Source organism: Seriola dumerili, unplaced genomic scaffold (assembly GCF_002260705.1).
Source record: "Seriola dumerili isolate Sdu_G_001 unplaced genomic scaffold, Sdu_1.0 BDQW01000807.1, whole genome shotgun sequence".
Classification (NCBI taxonomy): Eukaryota; Metazoa; Chordata; class Actinopteri; order Carangiformes; family Carangidae; genus Seriola; species Seriola dumerili.
This window is the reverse complement of record NW_019175062.1, coordinates 1802165-1822545: the sequence shown is the minus strand read 5'-3', so window position 1 is coordinate 1822545 and position 20381 is coordinate 1802165. Positions and strand designations below refer to the sequence as shown.

Genomic DNA, 20381 nt, shown 5'->3' with positions numbered 1-20381 from the left:
CTCGGCGTTGCTCGTCATCGTCCCCTTTCACTGCGGCTCCATCGCCGAGCGGACTGGCCCGCTGCTCTCATCCGAGACCTCAGCGCAGACTGTTGGATCTATTAAAGCACCATCGCCGGCTCCCTGAAAGCCTCCAGCTCGTGTCCAAATGCAGGCGATCAAATGCGTGGTGGTCGGCGACGGGTAAGCGCTTCAACACGCGGAGCACCAATTCATTTTCTCCCGTGTGGTTCAGTGATGCGTCCACGGACGGATGGATGATGGGAGGATGCTATGTAGGAAAAGGAGCTGGGGCTCACCGATCCGTCGGTCGCCCCGGTTTTCTGCGCTCTGCTCCCTGATGTTCGACAGATCTCCTCGATTGTGTGCTTTGTGGGCGCGTTCGGGTCGTTCCCGTCGTGCTCTTCGGTTCATTGTAATAGTGGGAGCGGTGCGCCTCGGGATGCTATGCGGGAACACCTACACGCCTCGCACTGCTCGCAGGCCACTGGAGGCAGGCTGAAGTGCTGATGCACGCTAAGGAATTTGTGGCCCTGTCAGTGGCAAACAGGCCCCGCTGCCCTAATTCTGCTCTGTGAGCCTTTTCTTACTGCATCCACAGCCCGTTCACCTCCGTGCACTGACATCTGTGGGTGGATTTAGTCACTGATGTCGTAAAATCATAATATCGTTGCTAGTTGCAGACTGAGATAAAAAAAAAAATGTGCTCTTACATTAAAGCCAGTTCTTAGATAAATTAAGAATAGGCCTCAGATTAAAGTCACATTCATATGATTAAAGTCAAAATGTTGGAATTAAACAATTTTGACTAAAATGCTGTTCTATGCAGAATTTTGACTCCTTTCTGGGATTAATCTCAGATCTCTGAGAAAAGTTTGTGACCTTAATCCTGCACTGTAGAGGAAATGATACTGTATTTCGCATATGTGCAGAAAAAGATTGTTAGGAATTGTCAAAGGTCATAAAAGAGCATTCTGCTGATTTTACACATTTAGCTCAGTTTAGTGGTTATGGGGAGTATCTCCTGCTCAGTTTAGAAGATTAACCCTGATGGTGACAGTTTGGGTTTGAAAAGATGTTTATAAGAGGAAGCAGGTGGAGTTTTGAAGATGTGTGTTACCAGGCAGAGAGAGTCTGAAGGTGTGGTCAGACTCAATGTGAAGAGAATTTTTGCTCTGTACAAATGTGTGTTTTTATAGTCATTTTCTGATCACCACGAGCTGTCATAGGACAGACTGTACTGACGCCATGTACTGTAGCTAGCCAGCTAGTGTGTGTGCGTGTGTGTGTGTGTGTGTGTGTGTGTGTGTGTGTGTGTGTGTGTGTGTGTGTGTGTGTGTGGAGTGCTCAGAGGAGTACAGATTTTCACCTGATGTCATTTGGACCATTTGACTTGTGGATTGTTTTTTCAGTTTGTCTTAATCCGCAGCAAACAGCACAGGTGTAACTGATGAAATGAAGGATGGCTGAATTCCATGCAGCTGCTTCAGTGTCAGGGTCCTGGTGTTGCTCCTGTTAGCCTACTGTCACACTGTCATGACTTACTGGGACACTTCTATAGAACAGAGCCATAGTTTATGTTAGCACCTGTGCTAGTAAGATAAGTCAAAATGTCGGCTTTGAAAAAGGCCACCAGCTGCATAGACACTAGCTCATGAATGTATTATAAGAACTGGTTGATGGACTCAAACATGGTGCCCATTCACTTGAATGAAAATTGCTCACAGAGTGCATGAGCCAAAAACATTTTTACCTTTCAGGGTTGCTTCAGCATAATGTGGCCCACTGCGCATGCTCATTAGTGTCTCTTCCACTGGCTCCGCCTTTGCATTCCAGCTCAATCTATAGACTTTACATTGTGCTGATGTCACACACATAAAGATTTTTTTCTAGGCTGTAAGAAAGTTATACATATACAAATATAGAACCTGCACTCATTCAAAATTGATAATACAAAGAGTAATTACTGACCGTGCAGTTGGAGGTGTGCTGCCTTCTCTTTTAAAATGGTGGTCTATGAGGAAAATGTATGTGGACACCATCTGAGTGTGTGTTTGTCTAACAGAAAGTCTCCGTTTTACTTGTCCCCACACATTCATGTATCAGATTCATATCATTAAAGATTGATATACTGTATATATCATATCAATATATATAACAATAGAGTTGGGATGAGTAATCTTGGAGGTCCGGGGGTTCTGGAAGTGAAAAGTTGTGGTCATGTCATAGACGGTGTTGGATGGACATGAAAAATTCCTGGTTGAATCGTCAGTACAAAAGATGCAGAACTGTGTTAGAAAATACATTTTAATAAAGAGTGTTTTCAGTAAGAAACATCAGATATTAGTTTCACATTCTTCTTTTTTGTGCAGCTAATGACAAGCAGGTTACACTTTCATACAGAACAGATACAGAACGCAATCTTAAATTCATTTGTTTTGGATGAATTCTGCATCTATGATGCAGTGTTTTGGTCCCACCTGCAAAGTGTTTTAAATTTTGCACCAGCACTGATTTGCACCAAAGTTACTCCCTCTCCATGGTAACGTCAACTGAGGCTGATGAGTATTGTAGTATGTAGAGCGTAGCATCATGACAAACTGATGGACAAAACATGAATAATTCAAACTGATAACTATAACATAAACATATAGCATTTTTATATCGAGGAATAGAGAAAGAATAAAGAATAGACAGTATCAAGTTGCATTGTGGGACGTTTAGGATATAGTGATTTTGGAGCTTGACCCAACATATGGACTGAAAGTCAGAATATAGCCTCCATAATCTCTCACTGATCACCTGACTTCATGGAGACATATGAATGCTAAATCACTAGAATACCTCTTTAATGAGATGAAGACCATATCATACTGGTCTTCTTCTTTACATAGAATTAAAAGAATGAATTGAACCTGTCAGTATCAGTAATTTTAACTCCTTCCCTCTTGTTATTTACTCATCCTCTATATTTCATAGGGAGCCACTGTGTCCCTCAGGCAATATGAATGTAGGCCAGTGTCTGTGTGGCACTCATGGAAAGAGAGCAGCAGCCTGCCTTTACACACACACACACAACCACACACACACACACACACACACACACACACACACACTCTCCTCCATACAATCTATACAGATCTAGTTTTTGTACACGAGTGTAGAGCTGTATTGAAACGTTGATGTCCCTCTTCCTCAGGGCTGTGGGTAAGACCTGTCTGCTGATTAGCTACACCACCAATGCCTTCCCTGGTGAATACATCCCCACTGTGTGAGTAACCCACACACTGCGCATGTTACACATTTATTTGATGTAAGCAGTGGTTTAATATTATAGGACCAGTCCTCTGACAACATGCTGTATACCATGAGATGATAGAAATGTCATCCATGAGTTAGAGTACCAGCCTGGTATACTCTGCTAGCACTCAATTTAACATCTCTAGATGTATTAGACCTTAGTGGGTATTACCGCAAACCAATAAACACGACTGATTGATGGTAATATTGTCTTTTAATAAGGGTTTTGCGTCAATGCTTTGGCCTGTTTGGTATTTCACTTGCTGGATTATACAAACATTATACAACAGACCATCTATAAACATAGAATTTTCAAGTTTATTCTCACCTGTTGGAAAAATAGTTTGACAAAACAAAAGAAATAACTCAGTGTTGACTTGCTAGCTTTGTGTTGAAATTTCAACCACATTTTATGGTCTTCCTCAGCTAAGTTGTCATGCAAATAGTTCAGTTGTTGACCTAAGTATGAATCTGTGATCACATCATAACTGATTTAAAGGAGCTATTTGTAAGTTTTGCTATTGCTACATAGCTAACGTTAGCATTAGCAACTATTTAGTTACCAGTCTAGAAGCAAAGTTTGTGAGTTCAGCGTCAAACTTCATTCATTTACTCAACAATAGCTGTCTCCAGATGTAGAAAGAAACACCAATGTTAACTCTTGTTTCTATCACATCTTTTCGTCCTCTAAAGTTAGCATGCTAACCAGCTAGCCCCAACTCACAACTCACTGTAGCTGCTCAGAGGACGTATTATAACCTCTTGTCTTGTTTACGCAATGTTGGCCGAAGCTCTTGTCAAGCAGCGACCACCACCACCCACTACTGACAAGAAATCACATTCAGCCGCAGAGAAAACTTACAAATAACTCCTTTAAGATTTTTTTGTCAAACTACTGTATGTACAAATAGAAAATGTAGGCTACTATATCATTATATATATTCTGAAATTTCCATAGTTGGCAGCACAATAAGCTCCAGTGATTTTATTGTATCGCAGAGGTGTTTTTCAAGTGTTATTTGCCATCTTACCAAGTGTTAGATGAGAGGATTGACACCCTTGTCTTATCTGCGCAGTAAATATGAAGCCAACCCCAGCAAGCAGTTAGTTTAGCTTAGCATAGGCTAAGCTAAGACGGAAAGCAGAGGGAAACAGCTAGCCTGACTCTGTCCCCAGTACCTCTAAAGCTCATCAATTAAGAATGTTAATGTTAAGAATGTACAAGTTGTGGTCTTACTGTGGGTTAATGTTTTGGACTATTTCTTGGCTGGGATCAGTAACTGGAGAAATGTAGAGGTATCTGTGCTTTGGCACATGTGAAACCACAACTTGTTGTTTTTACACTTCAGTTTTACAGATGTAACATGTTCATTTTTTAGCCTTAGAGGTGTTGGTAGGTATTTTGTAACAGTCAGGTTTACAGTTACTTCCTGTTTCAGGTCTTTATGCTAAGCTAAGCTAAGGTAACCCTCTATTGGTGTATGGTTGTATTTACAGAGCAGTTATGAGACTGATCAATCTTCTCATCTAAGGCTAAGTATTTCCCAAAATATTGAACTAATGCTTTACATTGACTATACCACCTGGTGGCAATGTATGACAATTTACACCATTGAAAGTCAAAAGGTACTGAGGTCATCACACACTATTATTAGTATAATGATAAGTATAAAACCCCTTGTTAAAGGCTGGCTTCTAGTCAGTGTGGTTTAGAATGAGGTGTTCTTACTCCCGACTCAATTCCAACAAAATCAACTATGTGTATGCACCGCGTCCCGTCACTGCATTTTACTCAGTGTGATATCCCTCTCGCAGCTTTGACAACTACTCTGCCAATGTGATGGTGGATGGGAAACCAGTGAATCTGGGCCTTTGGGATACAGCAGGACAGGAGGACTACGATAGGCTCAGACCACTGTCTTACCCACAGACGGTATTCATACTCATTCCCCCCAACCACACGAGCACACACACACACACACACACACACACACACACACACACACACACACATACACACACATACATACACATACACATATACACACACACATACATACACACACACACACACACACGTGCAGAGAGACTCGTGCACTCTTACCTACATGCTCTGAAACAGATTTGCAATGTAAACGAGTGGAGATTGACACATTGCTACTTTATGATTTGCTGCACCAAACAAACTAGTTCTTACTCAGAAATCCATAGTTACTGAATGTTTCCACCAAATAACTGACAACTATGTATCTATGCATAGATTGAAGAGTAAAGGACATGAAATGTATTATGGTGGACGTATATACAATCATGTAAACAGTGTCAACAATAACTGTAATTAATATAATAACACTTTTTACCTCAAATTACAAAATATTATACATATAATGTTAGATTTAATCAACAAATAATATTGGTTAAGTATGGTTAGATAGTTCCCTTTAATTCTAAATTACCTGATTACTACCAACTATGAAACATACATTTCTCAATCTATATAATTGAAACAGTCATACCTACATTAAAGTAAGATAAAAGATTTGTTGTTATACTAAAGAGAAAAGTTTCAATTTGTGTAGTTACAACAAGAAAACTCTGTTATTATAACATGAAATTATATGTTACTGTTATAATGTGAGATCCTTCAAATTTAAAAAAAAATTATTAATTAGTCACTCTTAATTGTTTAGTAGTTTGAGAGCAGCCCTTAAATAAAGAAGTATTAGTGTCTATCAAGAAAAAATAAGCTTATTTCTGTGGCTTAACACACACACACACACACACACACACACACACACACACGCTCAAGCACACACACAGATCTTGATCTCAACTAGCCATCTCTCTGGTTCTCTCCCAGGATGTGTTCTTGATATGCTTCTCCCTGGTCAGTCCGGCCTCCTTTGAGAACGTCCGAGCTAAGGTCAGTACGCTGACTGACCCCCCCAACCCCCCACCCCCTTATCCCCTCCACGCCGAGTCTGACCACAAGGAGGCACATCTATGGCTCCACCTGGTTTATCACACTGCTGCCCCACCTGTCCAGACCTTGGCTTACAACGCTCTGGATTTGAACTCACACCCCCCCCGGGGGATGTGTTACAGAGACACGTTGTAAGACGAGGGCTGAACGAGTCCAGACACTCTGCAGAGGGAGGGGGGCGGCCAGCTGTGGTTTGGTCTGCTGAGCATCATGAGACGCTCTCATATGAAATCACACTTTGCTTATGGTCTGACCTCGCTCTGTAGAGTCAGTGCTTCTGGTTCTCTCATCATGTGATGTGAAGTGATTGGAGGTTGCTCTGCCTGAGGATGTTTTGTGTTCACACAGCTACACTTCCTTTCAGACTGATGTATTAAAAACTGTTTTTCTATTTTCACAACTCACAGAGTCTGTTGAATGTCATCATGGAAAGGCCTCGTCGCTCTCCCTCTGTATCAAGCTAACTGTTCTCTTTCTCCTCTCTCATTGACTTTGTCCTTCGTATATACATATGTACGCTTGTGTGTATGTGTGTGTGGTGCCCCAGTGGTACCCTGAGGTGAGACACCATTGCCCCAACACACCCATCATCCTGGTGGGCACTAAGCTGGATTTGCGAGATGACAAGGACACCATTGAGAGGCTGCGAGACAAGAAGCTCTCCCCCATCACCTACCCGCAGGGCCTGGCCATGGCGAGAGAGATTGGTAAGGCTGAGTGTGGCATGTGCACAGCTGGATATGGTTTGCATGATGATTCAGTCATTTATTGCCATTTATTTAGCTTCAAATGGTGAGTGGTTTATATAATGTAGCCTTGTGATAAGTGAGGTCAAATACAGGGAGGAAGTTATTATTTCAAATCAGGTCAAACGGTGAATCAGGAACGTTCTTATTGTGAAGCTGCCAGAGATTTGCTGCAGTCACATTTCAGCCAAGTTTGATGGAGGGAGCTCACTCAGTAAACAGAACTGGAGGCAGAGGCCAGGATGTCACGTTACATTTTTTACTGCAGGTATTTTTTACTGAAGAGACCTCAAATCAAAGATTAAAAAAATAAATTAAAATTAAAAAAGAATTTTGAAATCAATGGAAATGTCAAATTTCAATGGAAATGTAAATCAGTGAGCTTTAGAAATGTTGGACATAGAGCCAGGCTTCCAGGCTGTATGCTAAGCTAATGCTAACCACATCTTGAATCCAGCTCTGTTAGCAAAAGAATCAAGGGGAACTTTGCTAAAAACCAAACATAAAATGAAATCACTGACCTAAACTCCCCACGATAGCTTCTTTGTTCAAACCTTTATGTGTATTTTACATACAGTATACCTTGCGTTACTGTTGCCATGGTGGGGTGAAAAACCTGCTGAAACTACATCACAGTGCCTCCCTGGTCTGTCTCAATGCAATGAATCATATCAAGGTTGGGTCTCTTCATAAATGCATTCATGTTGTTGCACTAGTTAAACACCTCTGCACACCTGGCCAATTGCTGTGTGCTTGCACAAAACACCTTAAGGTTGAATTTCTCCTTAGCTGAGGGTGCTGCACAGAATCTATTAAAAAGTTTATCTAGTTAAGGAGAAATGTTAAGGCATTTACAGCAATGAAAGAGATTTTACAGTGCTAAAGTTCTACAGTTTCCATGGAGACCATTTGTTTGCTGGCATTTGCACTTGTGATACCGGTTATCATCTCACCTGTAATTGCCTCAAAAAGTTGGCCTGTAGAAAAAAATGGTAACAGAAAAGAAGGCAAGAAAACCAAACTGACGGTCAGACAAATCATACATTGACTGCTAATCAATTCTATAGTGTAAAATCAATTACTCATTCATTGAATGAGGGTGTTCATCGGAAAAACTCATGGGATGTGTTCATGCTCTTCATTTATCGCCATAAATTCAGCCAAGTTGCAGTTAAGATACACTCAGAGGTACCTTAAGTTTTTTTCCTTAGTTTGATCTCTAAGGTCGTCAGTAGCTTAACTGACTTTAAGTGATTCCCTTCAGTATGAGACTAAGATAAGAAGAAAACCTTGAATACTTAAGTGGACATTTTAAGGAAACCTTAAGGAGAAGAGTTAACACACACTTCATGTGAAGTATACTGAGACCCTAAGGTTGACAACATATCTGCTGCTTCTTAACTGTCTCCATTTGAATATTCCTGAGCCCTTGCTACACTTAAGCCCTGGAAGCAGTGTTACTAAGAACTGTGTTTCCCATCATGCCCTCTTCCTGGTCCTCAGGGGCTGTGAAGTACCTGGAGTGCTCCGCGCTCACCCAGCGAGGCCTGAAGACGGTATTCGACGAGGCCATCCGAGCCGTGCTCTGCCCTCCGCCAGTGAAGAAGAGGGGGAAAAGGTGCACCATGTTCTGAGGAGGAAACACTGCTATAACACTACACTGCATCACCATGAACAACAACCACTACTTCTCTGAGAGGATGGGAGAAAACTAGTGAGAGTGAGTGTGCACTGCTGAGATTGCTTTCTTTATATTGATGTTTTTTCAAAGCGATATTGGTAACAAGGCCAATATTTACTCTGATTTTTTTTACCATTACTGAATAGTTCATAGGTTCTGAAAGACATTGACTGTCCACCTACTTTGTACTCATAGAACCACATCAAGTTGCCATGAGGGCTGACAAAGGTTTCTATTACTCGTCTTCATACTGTAACATCTCTTCTTTCTCAGCCATGCTTGCTTGAATTAATGCAGTGTTGACTAGATAGGAAGTGAACTATGAATACGCCTTCAGGTCGGAAGTTACCCTTAGCTTCTGATCTAAGATCAGCATTTCAAAACAAAATACTACTGCCTGCATTTATAGAATTTCACATACTGAGTGTAAAATAGAGATAGTGTGGTTCCTCCACAAGAAAAGAGAACAATATGTTGAAGGGGAATTCTGATTATTACAACAAAGCCTCAGGTTGTTGTCGTAGCCATTGTTTCTGTTGGCTTTGTTAGCATTGTGCTTACCAAATCAAATTGCTGAGACACCCCCCCCCACCCCCCCACCCCCCCAAAAAAGGGCCTTAAGGTGGCTTCATTACCTGATTTCGACGCTTTGTCTTTGTCAACATCTAGGGTCAAGACCTTCATTATGTTCCATATTAAATCAAATTACCACACAGAAACTCTGGCACCAGGTAGTGTTATAGGCTAGAGCAGGCTCAGTGGGGCCCAGCCTGTTAGACTATTAGCCTAGCAGGTGAAGCTGCCCATGGTCAACTGGAACAACTGTGTGACTGCTCATGTTTCTTGCCCTATTGGACATTTCAGCAAATAGTTTTGATGAGTACAAAGTTGTTAGAATTTTAGAAATGAGGGATATAACTGAAAATATCTACGACTGAAAGGATTAAATGGACGAGACCTATAATATTGAAACAGCAACCCAAAGTTAGAGCAGAAACTTTTAACCGCAGTGACTTTAAACTAATCACACATATTTGCTTTTCTCTTTGAGCCTTGCACACATTTGTAAAGGCTCATTCTTAACCATTTGAATACTACTGTCATCATAAGGTCATCAGTTTACTCAGGTGAAGACTGAGAGATGAGGCTGAAAAATGATATTTACAAGTTTAAGAATTAATATTCAAGCTCAAATGTTAAAAGTAGTTTAATAAAACAATCTTAACTCAAGATCCACTTACAATCTTTTTCATGAGTTTTTTTATCGCATCCCATGGTCTTCATCAACAAAGACTGTGAGACATTGAGGACTTATCTAGGTTGGTCACTCGGCCGTCTTTGCTAATGAAGCCCATGAGTTGTGGTTAAAAGCTGGGTGGAAAAGGTGTATCCAGTCTTTTTTTTTAACACCTGTGTTCTTACTTTCAACAGAAATCTGATCTTAGTCAAGTGTCTTTGGGTAACTTTATCTAACTGTGAACACGTGACAGACGAGCATGCCAAACATGGGGGCTGTACAACCTTGCTGCCTGAGTTCTGCCTCTGGGGGTGGAGGAGCTTGCATGGGTCTTAAAATATTCTGTCTTAATTTATCCCATTGTTTAGATCTTGTCTCTGTTCCTCTGTGTGTGTGTTTGTGTGTGCGTGTGTGCGTGTGCGTGTGTGCGTGTGTGTTTGAGTGAGTGTTTGTCACAGGCGTGTATATGAACGCTGGTGTTTGTGTGTTTGAACAAGCACGTGTCGGTATCAGTGAGACGGTGTTGTTTGACAGTTTGGGATAGTGCATAAAAGACAGTATTGTTTTAAGCCAAGTTTTTAGTGTCCAGTTTTTGGTACTATTTCATATTGTATTGTAGAAATACACAAGACTTTTCAACACTCTGTGGACATAAAGAAAGAAAAAATGGGTATCAATGACATCTAGTGATGTACAGAATAATCCTTAGAAAAGGAATGCGTTATGAATATCTATCTACATGTACCTGAATATTTAGCTCTTAAAACTAAAACAATTCAAACTAAAGGGATTATAGTTGCTCATGTCGAAGTTAGAAGTGTTGCTAACAGTGTACAATAAAGGGGCTAATCTTTGTGGAGTTTGTCACGGTGGCAAACGGCGCAGATTGCACCTTTATGACATGCATTTCTGTATGGTTGCAGGCCTGCAAGTGTGTTTGTCTCCCCCGTGTGGCGAGACACAGCACTGCAGTCCACTCTGTCACGCTGTCTTTGGTTGGCATAGCAAACTGTGTGGTTGAAACATGTCATGTGGTCCTGCCTAGCTAAGGTGTTGAAATGTAGCTGAGAAATACAGCAAAAAATTCTACTCTACTATTGCATGGAAGTTCTCTGGTTATTTGCCCCACTGTAATTCTTAGGAGAGGTTGTATGATGAAATGCATTGGCAATGTACGTATGTAATGTAAGATGACTTGTATACTTGTTTTAACTGTTTGTCTTATTTTTTATTACTTCACGTTTGTGTGGTGAAATATTTCAATTTTTTGTATACTAAATACAAATGTATATGTAAAGTACTCTGCTGTCTGTCATGACTTAGTCTCCTCCTTTTCTTTCTCTTTATTCCACAACAACCACATATACATATATATGTATATATACATATATATATAAACATATATATATATGCACATAGTTAAGTGAGCAGTGGAATTCCCATACGGAAATGACATATGACATATATATCTCTTTATCAGGAGCAATGTTGCCATATCTTACCTATCAGGGGGCATATATTATTATCACATAAATAGATCCTCTGGATATATGAAGATATAGGTTTATAACATATATGAAATACCCATAGTAACATTTGTATATGTACATATATTAAAAAAATATCTATATGATGAGACGACTTTAGCTTTGTGGCATGGAGCATGATCCTGCGGGAAGTCGCCATTAGAAGATGTTAAACTGTGGTCGGACTTGGTGAGCAACAAGACTCAGATACACTGAGACACTCAGACCATGATTGATTGGTGTTAAGAAGAAAACATTCGCCATACCATCACACCACCATCACCAGCCTGGACCCTTGACACCAGGCAGGGTGGTCCATGGTTTCAGACTCTGACTCTACCATCTGCTGCCTCAGCACAAATGCAGATCCATCAGACCAGGTCTTCAGCTGTCCAGTGTTGGTGAGTCTGTGTCCACTGCAGTCTCTGATTATGTAAGTTTGTACACACTCACATAATCAATGAAGCAGATACAGGTCAGAGGCTTCAGTTAATGAGACAAACTCCAATTGTATTAAACCAAATTAAGTCTGGAATGGCTTCCTTTGTTTTAGTTAAGTACAATATCTGGCAATAATAATAGACCAAAATCTAAAGCTATAATTCAGCTGGTGACTCATTCATTAGAATTATATCATGCATGTAAAGCAATATAAATCTCTATAAAGGTTGTTTCTAACCTCATCTGCAAACATATTAAGCCCTGTGTACTGTATGATTCGTATTTTAACCTGACATATTCATATAAGCACAAATGACACAGGAACTCAGTTGGTTGAACAGTGGATGAATTTATTTAGAAAATAAAAATTGACTGTGTGTGTAATGCAGTGAGGTGATGAGACAGGTTCTTGTTTCTCCTCTGAGCGGGGGGGGGGGGTGTCTCATGGTGGTCAGCATGCCAGAAAGCCCCCGTCCACCGGCAGAGTGACTCCATTCGTCATGTTGCTCTTATCGCTCAGCAGGAATAAAATACTGTTGACCACGTCCTCCACCTCTGCACAAACACACAGAAGCTCAGTTAATAATTTCATCAAGTGCGTATGTGCACTGTGTGATTGTAGCACTGGAGAGGAAACAGACTGCCTTCCATATCCAAGGACTTGTAAAGTGTAATAGCACACAAATATTTTGTTTATTCCCATGCTGATAAAAAGAGTAGACTTAGATTGGATTCCACTCTTTGCTTACACCTCAAGATGCTGACTGTGAAAACCATGAACTGATGATGAGCCTCAGCCTCGGTGGAGTCCAACACTGTCCATGAACTTTCTACACTTCACTGCAGAGAAAATGTGGACACAGTTCTCGCTCCGGTTAGAACAGGACATATAAGCACAAACACATATAGACTGCATGGGCAGGCAAGGGTGAACAGCTGCTCCATTGTTCCACTACCAGGGTGGAATCCACATTCCTGAATGTGAATCAACCTTTTCAGCTCCCTGGTATGAAGTGTGTGAGGAGGCTGAGCAGTGGGAACACACCATCCATGCCTCTTTTTTTTTTTTTTTTTAAAGCAGACAACCTAAATGTTAAGAAAAGCTCAACATCATGGGAAACATTTCTTCTCTTTCATTATGAGAGTGAGATAAATTGATACCAGTCTCATGTCTGTGTATTTAAACTGCATTTTTTTCACCACTTAGGGGCAGCAAACACAAGCCGTCAACACTACTCCACATATTGTCACCATATAAAGTTGTTTGAGTTTGATATCCATCTTCTCATCCAACTCTTGACATGAAGGTGTATTTCCCAAAATGTTGGAATATTCCTTAAAGATGTGCAGATATGAACCAGATGAACGTGTGACCAGTCTAGCATTTCACCTGCCTCTCACCTTATGCATGCTGGGATAGTCTCAGCACCCTGCGACCCTGCAGTGCATTCAGAAAGTATTAAGACCCCTTCACTTATTTTGTTTTGTTTTGTTGCAGCCTCATGCAAAAACTATTTAAACTAATTTTTTCCCTCATCACTTTACAGTCAATACACCCTAAAGACACGTACCTGTCTCTTTAAGGTCTCCCCATCCAACCTGACAGAGCTTGAGAGGAGCTGCAGAGAAGAACAGCAGAAAAAAATCCCCAAATCCAAGAGGCTTCAACTAAGTACTGAGTGAAGGGTCTGAATACTTCTGTCAATGTTATTCAGTTTCTCCTTTTTAATACACCTGCAAAAATTCCAAAATTCTGTTTAGGTTATGTCATAATGGGGTACTGAGTATAGACTGATGAGGGGAAAAAATGAACTGATTTCATAACAAAATGTGAAAAAGTCGATGGGGTCTGAATATTTTCTGAATGCACTGTAGGAACCCTGCAGCTTTAAGATGTACACAAAGACAGCTGATCTCATCTTACATGTCACTGTACAAGAGGGAATCTGTGCATTTGCCCCAGACAACCACAGTCATCTGCAGCATCCTGCTGAACTTGAGGTCAACAGAATGTCTATAATGTATACAGAGCCTGCTGAGTCTGACCTGCGAAGCGGCCCAGGGGGATGCGGGATGTCATGATCTTGGCTTTTATGGGGTCGCTCCAACCCACACGACCCATCTCAGTCATCACCACTGTGGGGTTCACACTGTTCACACGGATCTGAGCACATCACAACACAACAAGGTATTAAATCCCAGCAGAAACAATGAGGTGAATTTAATCTATTTAATATTCAATTCTATAAAACCCCTTCACTGTATTGTCATCATCATTCAGAGTATTACTGTTAGCAGTGGTACTGGCAGCAATGATCATAGTGGAGTGGCTTTGGTAAGACAATATATCATATTGATCATCTTTATTGATTCCGAATATATGAAATATACAGGTGAGATGCATAAAAACATAATCAAGTATTATGTGATCGTAACAACAATAAAATGTGTCATAATTGTCATAAAATGAATAGCAGTTTGTGTTGGATTGCATTATAATACATGGGGGCTCCTATTTTTCTTGTCAGGGAATGAATATAAACTAGCCCACTGTTAGACCTAATGACCTATTGTAGGGTACCAGGATCATATTTAGGAACTGATTAACTTCATCTGTTCTCATTGGAGAATCAATAGGGTCTAAAAATATCCTCTGAGGATGGTTCTTTACAGACACATCTTAGACGTCTGGGTAGTATTGAGGGATCAGGGTGGGGGTTACAATCTCAAAACATGGTGTTTTGCAGCTCTTTGTATTAATGTTGAGGTGAACCATCATAGAGCCACGCAAGAGATTTTATGACCAAAGTTTACGTGTTTCCAAGATCTTGTGACATCACTGATCCCATCCATTTTACATGCTGGTCATCTAGCCCTCCAAATGGAGCATTTTCAGATTCAAACTCCAAATGAAAAAAAAAATCTCAGAATGCTTTGCAAAACAAGTGACAAGTGGTGTCCCAAAGATTTCACAGCCTACCTCTGTAGCTCCATTCTGAAGGGCCACTACCCAGTCAAGGGCACTCCAAAACTATGAGTAGGGCCATGGGAGGGGATTGGGATTGAGCCACTGATTAGACGAGTGCTAAGTGCGGTCAGAGCTGAAGCAGACTAGAGAGGGCAGTGAAATGCTGCTGTTTAGCCTGCTGCCGACATCCTCTGGGAATTTGAGAACCTCCGGCAGTGCTGAGTTAGGTTCAAATAAACTGGAAAACATCAAGGACCACAACAGTAGAAGTGGCTCCAATACCTGCTGGTTCAGTTGTTTGGACATGATGCTGGGACACAGATCCAGCCGAGCAGCAACTAAAGATTTAGCTACTGCTTTGTCATGAAGCAATGCAGTCTGCACTCTTGCTAATTACTAAATGTGAAATGCTGGTATTGAAAGGTATTGATGCTATAGTTATGAAAAACAAAAGCTTCATGCTAACAGCTTAGAAAAATGCTCTTTGTTTTTAACACTGCTTTTCAAAATGTTTGGGTTGTGGAAAAGACAAATGTCCAACATGACAGCACATGACAGAACATTATCATAATCAGATTTCAGTTGGACTTTGGGTCAAAAAGGGGCTTCAGAGTGATGGTACCTGGTGGGGTCCGAGCTCCAGAGACATCACTTTAGTCAGCATATCCAGGGCTGCTTTAGTGGCGCCTGAACAGTGACAGGGACACAGAGACAGAAACAACAGAAACAGTTTCCAGTTACTGTCATTCAACTTCTTCCCTGCAGTGTACTTGAGGACAGGACATGTTACCCAGCCTGGCTCCGGGTCATTGTTGGCACATGGCTGTTCCTCTCTTACTCACAGTAGACAGCATGGTCTCTCAGGGCACACTGTGAGGCCTGGCTGGACACGTTGACAATGGAGCCTCCTGATCCTCTGGCCTTCATACCACGAGCCACTATCTACCCACACAGACAGAGGATTGATTTGATTGTGGAGAAGCAGTTTGATGAGGCAGATATTTGCATTGAGACTAATGGTGTTATCAAAACAACCAATCAATCAAACTTTATTTGTATAGCATTTTTCATACAGATTAGTGCAGTTCAAAGTGCTTCACAGACTGATGAGCTAAAAAGAAAAGGACAAATCAAGTAAGACAGCTGAAAATGATTTACAATAAAATAGATTTTAAAAGCTGCAATAACATTAGCAAACCAAAAAAGAAAACATAAGCAAATCAATGGTAAAACAGCAGATAAAATAGAATAAAATACAATGATAAAAGAATAGAATAAAATATAATAAAGTAGAATTTAGAACATAAATACAGTAAAATAAGAGAATGAAATAAAGTGACTAATAACTAAAAAACAAAATAATAACGAAAAAAGCCAGATTGAAGAGTTGTGTTTTGAGTTTCGGTTTGAAAATTTAAATTCTTCCAGCTGCTCTCAGGTCCTCGGGGAGACTGCTCCATCGGCTCGGAGCATAAAAGCTGAAAGCTGCCTCACTGAAGGATTAAGTCCTGCACTTCAGAACAACTAACAGACTTGGGCCAGAGGACCTGGCCCAAATCACAAGAAAAATACCACCCTCACATTCTCTTATCCAGTTAGAGCTTATCTATTTGACATGTTCAGGCATGATAGGACAGCAAGTATATAAGCTTTGTTGTACATATGTACTTTCTTGTAATTAAGTCACTGATCACTGATTTCTGAAATGTATATTTTCCAGATTTGTGACAGGGCTCAGATCATCAGGTGAAGCAGAGATATCGAGCTATGTGTCACCTTCATAGCAGTGGATACAGTTTCCATATTTGCAAATGAAAGACTGTAATGGCAGCATGTTCAAAACAGAAAAGAATAGGGCCCAGAACTGAACCTTGAGGCACACCACTAGAAATATAGTGCTAACTCTTAAGAACTTCCTTAACACTTGACTTGTTTGATAAGATCACAACCAGTGCCAAAGAGCCCAGTCTATGTTTTATTTTGAGATCAACTGTATTGAATGCAGCACTTCCTACCATTGCAGCCTAACTGTCTACTACAACAAACCAGTCGTTTTCCAACCAGTCATTCCGTGGTAATCAGTTGGGAAACAGTTGGGAATCTACTTCATCATGTAAGGCCTAGCCATCCCTTCAAACATTGCTGCTTAAAGTTCTTATTCTTTATGACTTTGAGGAGGGGCTTCTTAGTTCTGACTGTTTTCAAATATACAATTGAAGGCATTAAAATCTGACAGCTGAGGGTAAACAAATTTAAGTAAAGTCTTTAAGTACAGTACAGTTGGAAATTAGACTTGAACTACATTGTAGCTGGGAAAAACTAGATATCATGTTGTTACTTCATCTACTGAAAGAGCAAACTAAAAAATGGATCCAGCAATGCAAAGTGTAGTGATATGATTTGTCTTTTACAGAGCTGTTACTTTACCTGGGACACATGCAGCACAGCTTTCACATTCACATTGAATGACCTGCAGATGAAAAACACCTTAGATAATAAACACAACAGGTTTCCACATGATGAAACTGTAAATCCTGACTCATATGTTCGACATTGTGCTTCTCAATCTTAAAGTATCTCATATTTGTCTCACTGGTCGAACTGGTCGGGTGTGACCTCCAGAAACGGCTGCAGGCTGGCACAGGCGGCATTATTCACCAACAGATCGATGGGGCCGACGCCCTGCAGGGCTGCCTCTGTGGCCCCCCAGTCTGCCAGGTCCACACACACCGGGGTGATGGATGCACACTGAGAGGGGGAGCCGAAACCAGACATGTTGGATAAGTATTAGATGAAGTAGAAATTTGTAAATGTAATTAGCTTCTATATTATCCTTTGACAAACAACCAGTACTGATGAATTCTACAGTGATCTGTGACAGTATCTACAGACTGTAATCACTGTAGAATTACAAACAAAATTATATCCTGTTGGTACAAAACAGTACATCTGTTGTTTTTTTTGTTATACTGACTCACTAAAATAGTCTACTATGAAAATCATCATAAACCATACACTGTAGTATCTAATATGTAATCAGGACACAGTTCCAGTGTTCTCCTCAGAGGAAGAAACAAACCACTTCAGAGTAAAATCCATAAATGTGCTGATCTATCCAGAAAGAGGCTTAAATGTCTGGTGTTCTCATTTCATTCCACTCTCATGCTTTTGATATCCAGCTCCACAAATTGCTTCAATATACAATACAGTATTTCTGTTGATCTGATGATTTTCAAAACCTTCATCTCCTTTTCTTTTACCTTTTGAAATTATTATACAAAATATTTTCATTTCCTCTTTTTTCAATAATTTATAAATTCCCTTGTTATTTAAAAATAAAAAGATGATTGCAAAACTGCACAGAGTTGCTTCCTGACATATTCATCTCATATCAGAGTTCCTTTAATCACCAGTTTCCAGCATCAGCATCCAAGTCCGACTGGCATATGGAATGCTAATATGGATACTTCATGTCAGTCAAAGTCAGTTCCTCATTCCACTTCATCTTGTGAAGATGAAGACGAAGAGGAGGATGATGTAAGAACGGAGAAGTGTGGTGGAGAGTACTGTAGACACCTTAGAGGATAATGAGTGGAGAGATGGAGTGGGGGCTCAGTAGGACAGATAAAACAGAGAAGGGTGTGGGGAGACCAGAGGTCAGGGACAGAGGCCTCTCAGTTGTGTGTGTGCAGGGGGGGGGGGCGTACCTCCTCCATTAGACTGCTCAGGTCAGCCTGTGTGCGTGTGACCGCCGTGACCTCTGCCCCACAGCGTGCCAGGGCCAGAGCTGTGGCTCTGCCAATCCCTGAGACACAAAACATCCATAAACACAAAGACTTATTACAGAGTGGAGCTGCTGCTGTGACACCAGAGCTGACACACACTCACACACACACATTCCACACATGTCTCAGGCTTTGCCAAACTGCCCTCCATGAACAAAGCTTTTTTATTCCATTTTCTCAGTGTGTTGGAGCTGACGAGACTCTGAGTCAATTCATCCAATACGCTGAGCAGTTCACATGCTGTTTTACCATCATCATCACCTCAGCTTTTATCAGCAGTATACAAACATTCAATAAATGGTATGTTTAAGAAACATAGAACACAGTCTTTATTCATCTACACCAATTATATCTTCTATGAAGACATGTTTTATATTATTCCAGCTGTGTTTTACTAGATTGTCCTTCATTATCTGTTTATACAGCAGCCTCCACTTTCATGTGCCCACAGGAGGGGTTGGATTTGTCAGCAAATATATTAATAAACAAATAACTTGATAATGTATGCTTATAAATGCCAAATATCAGGACTTAAAAAATAAAGCATTACCTTGTTACCAAGTCTGACGTGTGGAACACAACAAGTCATGAGATTTTTTATCAAAAGAATAAACTCTGCTGTCTTTTGTTTCTATTTGACTCCCTGCAGTTTTAATCTCATCAGAATTAGAGCTGTGTCACCTATTTTTTTCCAGACAATAATGTGCCCATAGCACCAAGTATCACAAACTATCAACTATTAAAATGTGACATGTCTTTAAAATTTTGCAGATTGTATACTACTTTATTTACAGCTGCTTGTGTTTAAACATTTAACACTTAACTCTTCTGTTGAATTAAAAAAAGATTTTCATTGAAAAACATCTTCATATTTGAAGTTAAAGTATCAGCAGGTATTACATTGGCCTTAATCGTGACTGCACTCGACGGAAGCTGCATGTGACACTTACATAGTGTGAAATTTAAAATAAAGCTGTATGGGTTTCGACTATGTTTGACTGCACAACAGGAGTTTGTAACGATGAACGTGAAGACCCTGTTGGTCCAGGCCCATAGCTGGACACTGAGGTCCTGCCCTCACTTTCTGTGTGGATTTTAAAGACCTAAAGACTTTACATTCCACAATTATAAACATTTAAAGGTATTTTTCTTCTATTCTATAGAGTCAATACGATAAACAAAAATCAACTGATATTGCTGGGATGTAAGGAGGTAAAATAAAGTCAACAGTTTTATGAATATAATATCTGAAGAACAACATGGAGGAATGTGGGCTCATTTATTCTGAAGTCACAGCCGCTGTGTCTTGCAGACCTGCAGACCTGCGATTTCTACAGCAGCCTGCAGGTGTCAGTGTGCGCACTGGAAACGTGCTGTGTCTATTTGCGTCCATTGTTATCTTTACCTTTTCCTGCTCCGGTGACCAGAGCTCGTTTACCCGCAAATGAAATCTCCATGGTCGGTGCTGTCCGCAGAGATCAGCCGCAGATTGACATGCAACAGGACAGATAACAGTTACAGAAGAAACACAAGGCGATCAGTCATGTGACTCGCTCATGTCTATGCTGATCGGGCTAAAACCCAGCTGCTACTTCCTGATCTCCTAAATCTTCCAAACGTTTCCCCGCATCCCGATACCGTTTCAGACCGTATGGTTTGTGGTTGTAGTCACAGCGTGGCAGTACTCACCAAGAGCAGCAGCAGCAGCAGCAGC

The 20381-nt window shown here is 40.7% G+C and overlaps 2 protein-coding genes across 3 annotated transcripts; one reads left to right on the top strand and one right to left on the bottom strand.

Annotated features, from left to right (window-relative positions):
* Positions 1-37: 37 nt before the first annotated feature.
* Positions 38-11194, top strand: LOC111237036 (ras-related C3 botulinum toxin substrate 3). Its single transcript, XM_022765989.1, has 6 exons — positions 38-183; positions 3200-3271; positions 5116-5233; positions 6161-6223; positions 6831-6990; positions 8533-11194. Exons 1-6 carry the CDS (start codon positions 149-151, stop codon positions 8661-8663), a joined length of 579 nt encoding a protein of 192 aa, XP_022621710.1. The 5' UTR covers positions 38-148; the 3' UTR covers positions 8664-11194.
* Positions 11195-12346: 1152 nt separating this feature from the next.
* dcxr (dicarbonyl and L-xylulose reductase) lies at positions 12347-20381 on the bottom strand. Of its 2 annotated transcripts, XM_022766056.1 has the most exons (10): positions 20357-20381; positions 20073-20132; positions 18590-18687; positions 17476-17630; positions 17310-17352; positions 15725-15824; positions 15505-15569; positions 13961-14078; positions 12664-12754; positions 12384-12469 (listed from the first exon to the last, which is right to left on the bottom strand). In XM_022766056.1, the coding sequence occupies exons 2-9, from the start codon at positions 20122-20124 to the stop codon at positions 12708-12710; spliced, it is 678 nt and encodes a 225-aa protein (XP_022621777.1). In that variant the 5' UTR covers positions 20125-20132; positions 20357-20381; the 3' UTR covers positions 12384-12469; positions 12664-12707. The 2 variants fall into 2 exon arrangements, with proteins under 2 accessions (XP_022621776.1, XP_022621777.1); XM_022766055.1 differs by lacking the exon at positions 12664-12754 and having other exon boundaries at positions 12347-12469.

Coding starts and splice junctions, on each gene's coding strand:
- LOC111237036 (XM_022765989.1), top strand. CDS start 149: ATGCAGGCGATCAAATGCGTGGTGGTCGGCGACGG. Junction 6,224..6,830: donor TTGAGAACGTCCGAGCTAAG/GTCAGTACGCTG, acceptor GTGGTGCCCCAG/TGGTACCCTGAGGTGAGACA. Junction 6,991..8,532: donor GGCCATGGCGAGAGAGATTG/GTAAGGCTGAGT, acceptor CCTGGTCCTCAG/GGGCTGTGAAGTACCTGGAG.
- dcxr (XM_022766055.1), bottom strand. CDS start 20,124: ATGGAGATTTCATTTGCGGGTAAACGAGCTCTGGTCACCGGAGCAGGA. Junction 17,631..18,589: donor TGAGCAGTCTAATGGAGGAG/GTACGCCCCCCC, acceptor TCCCCCTCTCAG/TGTGCATCCATCACCCCGGT. Junction 15,570..15,724: donor GAGAGACCATGCTGTCTACT/GTGAGTAAGAGA, acceptor GTCACTGTTCAG/GCGCCACTAAAGCAGCCCTG.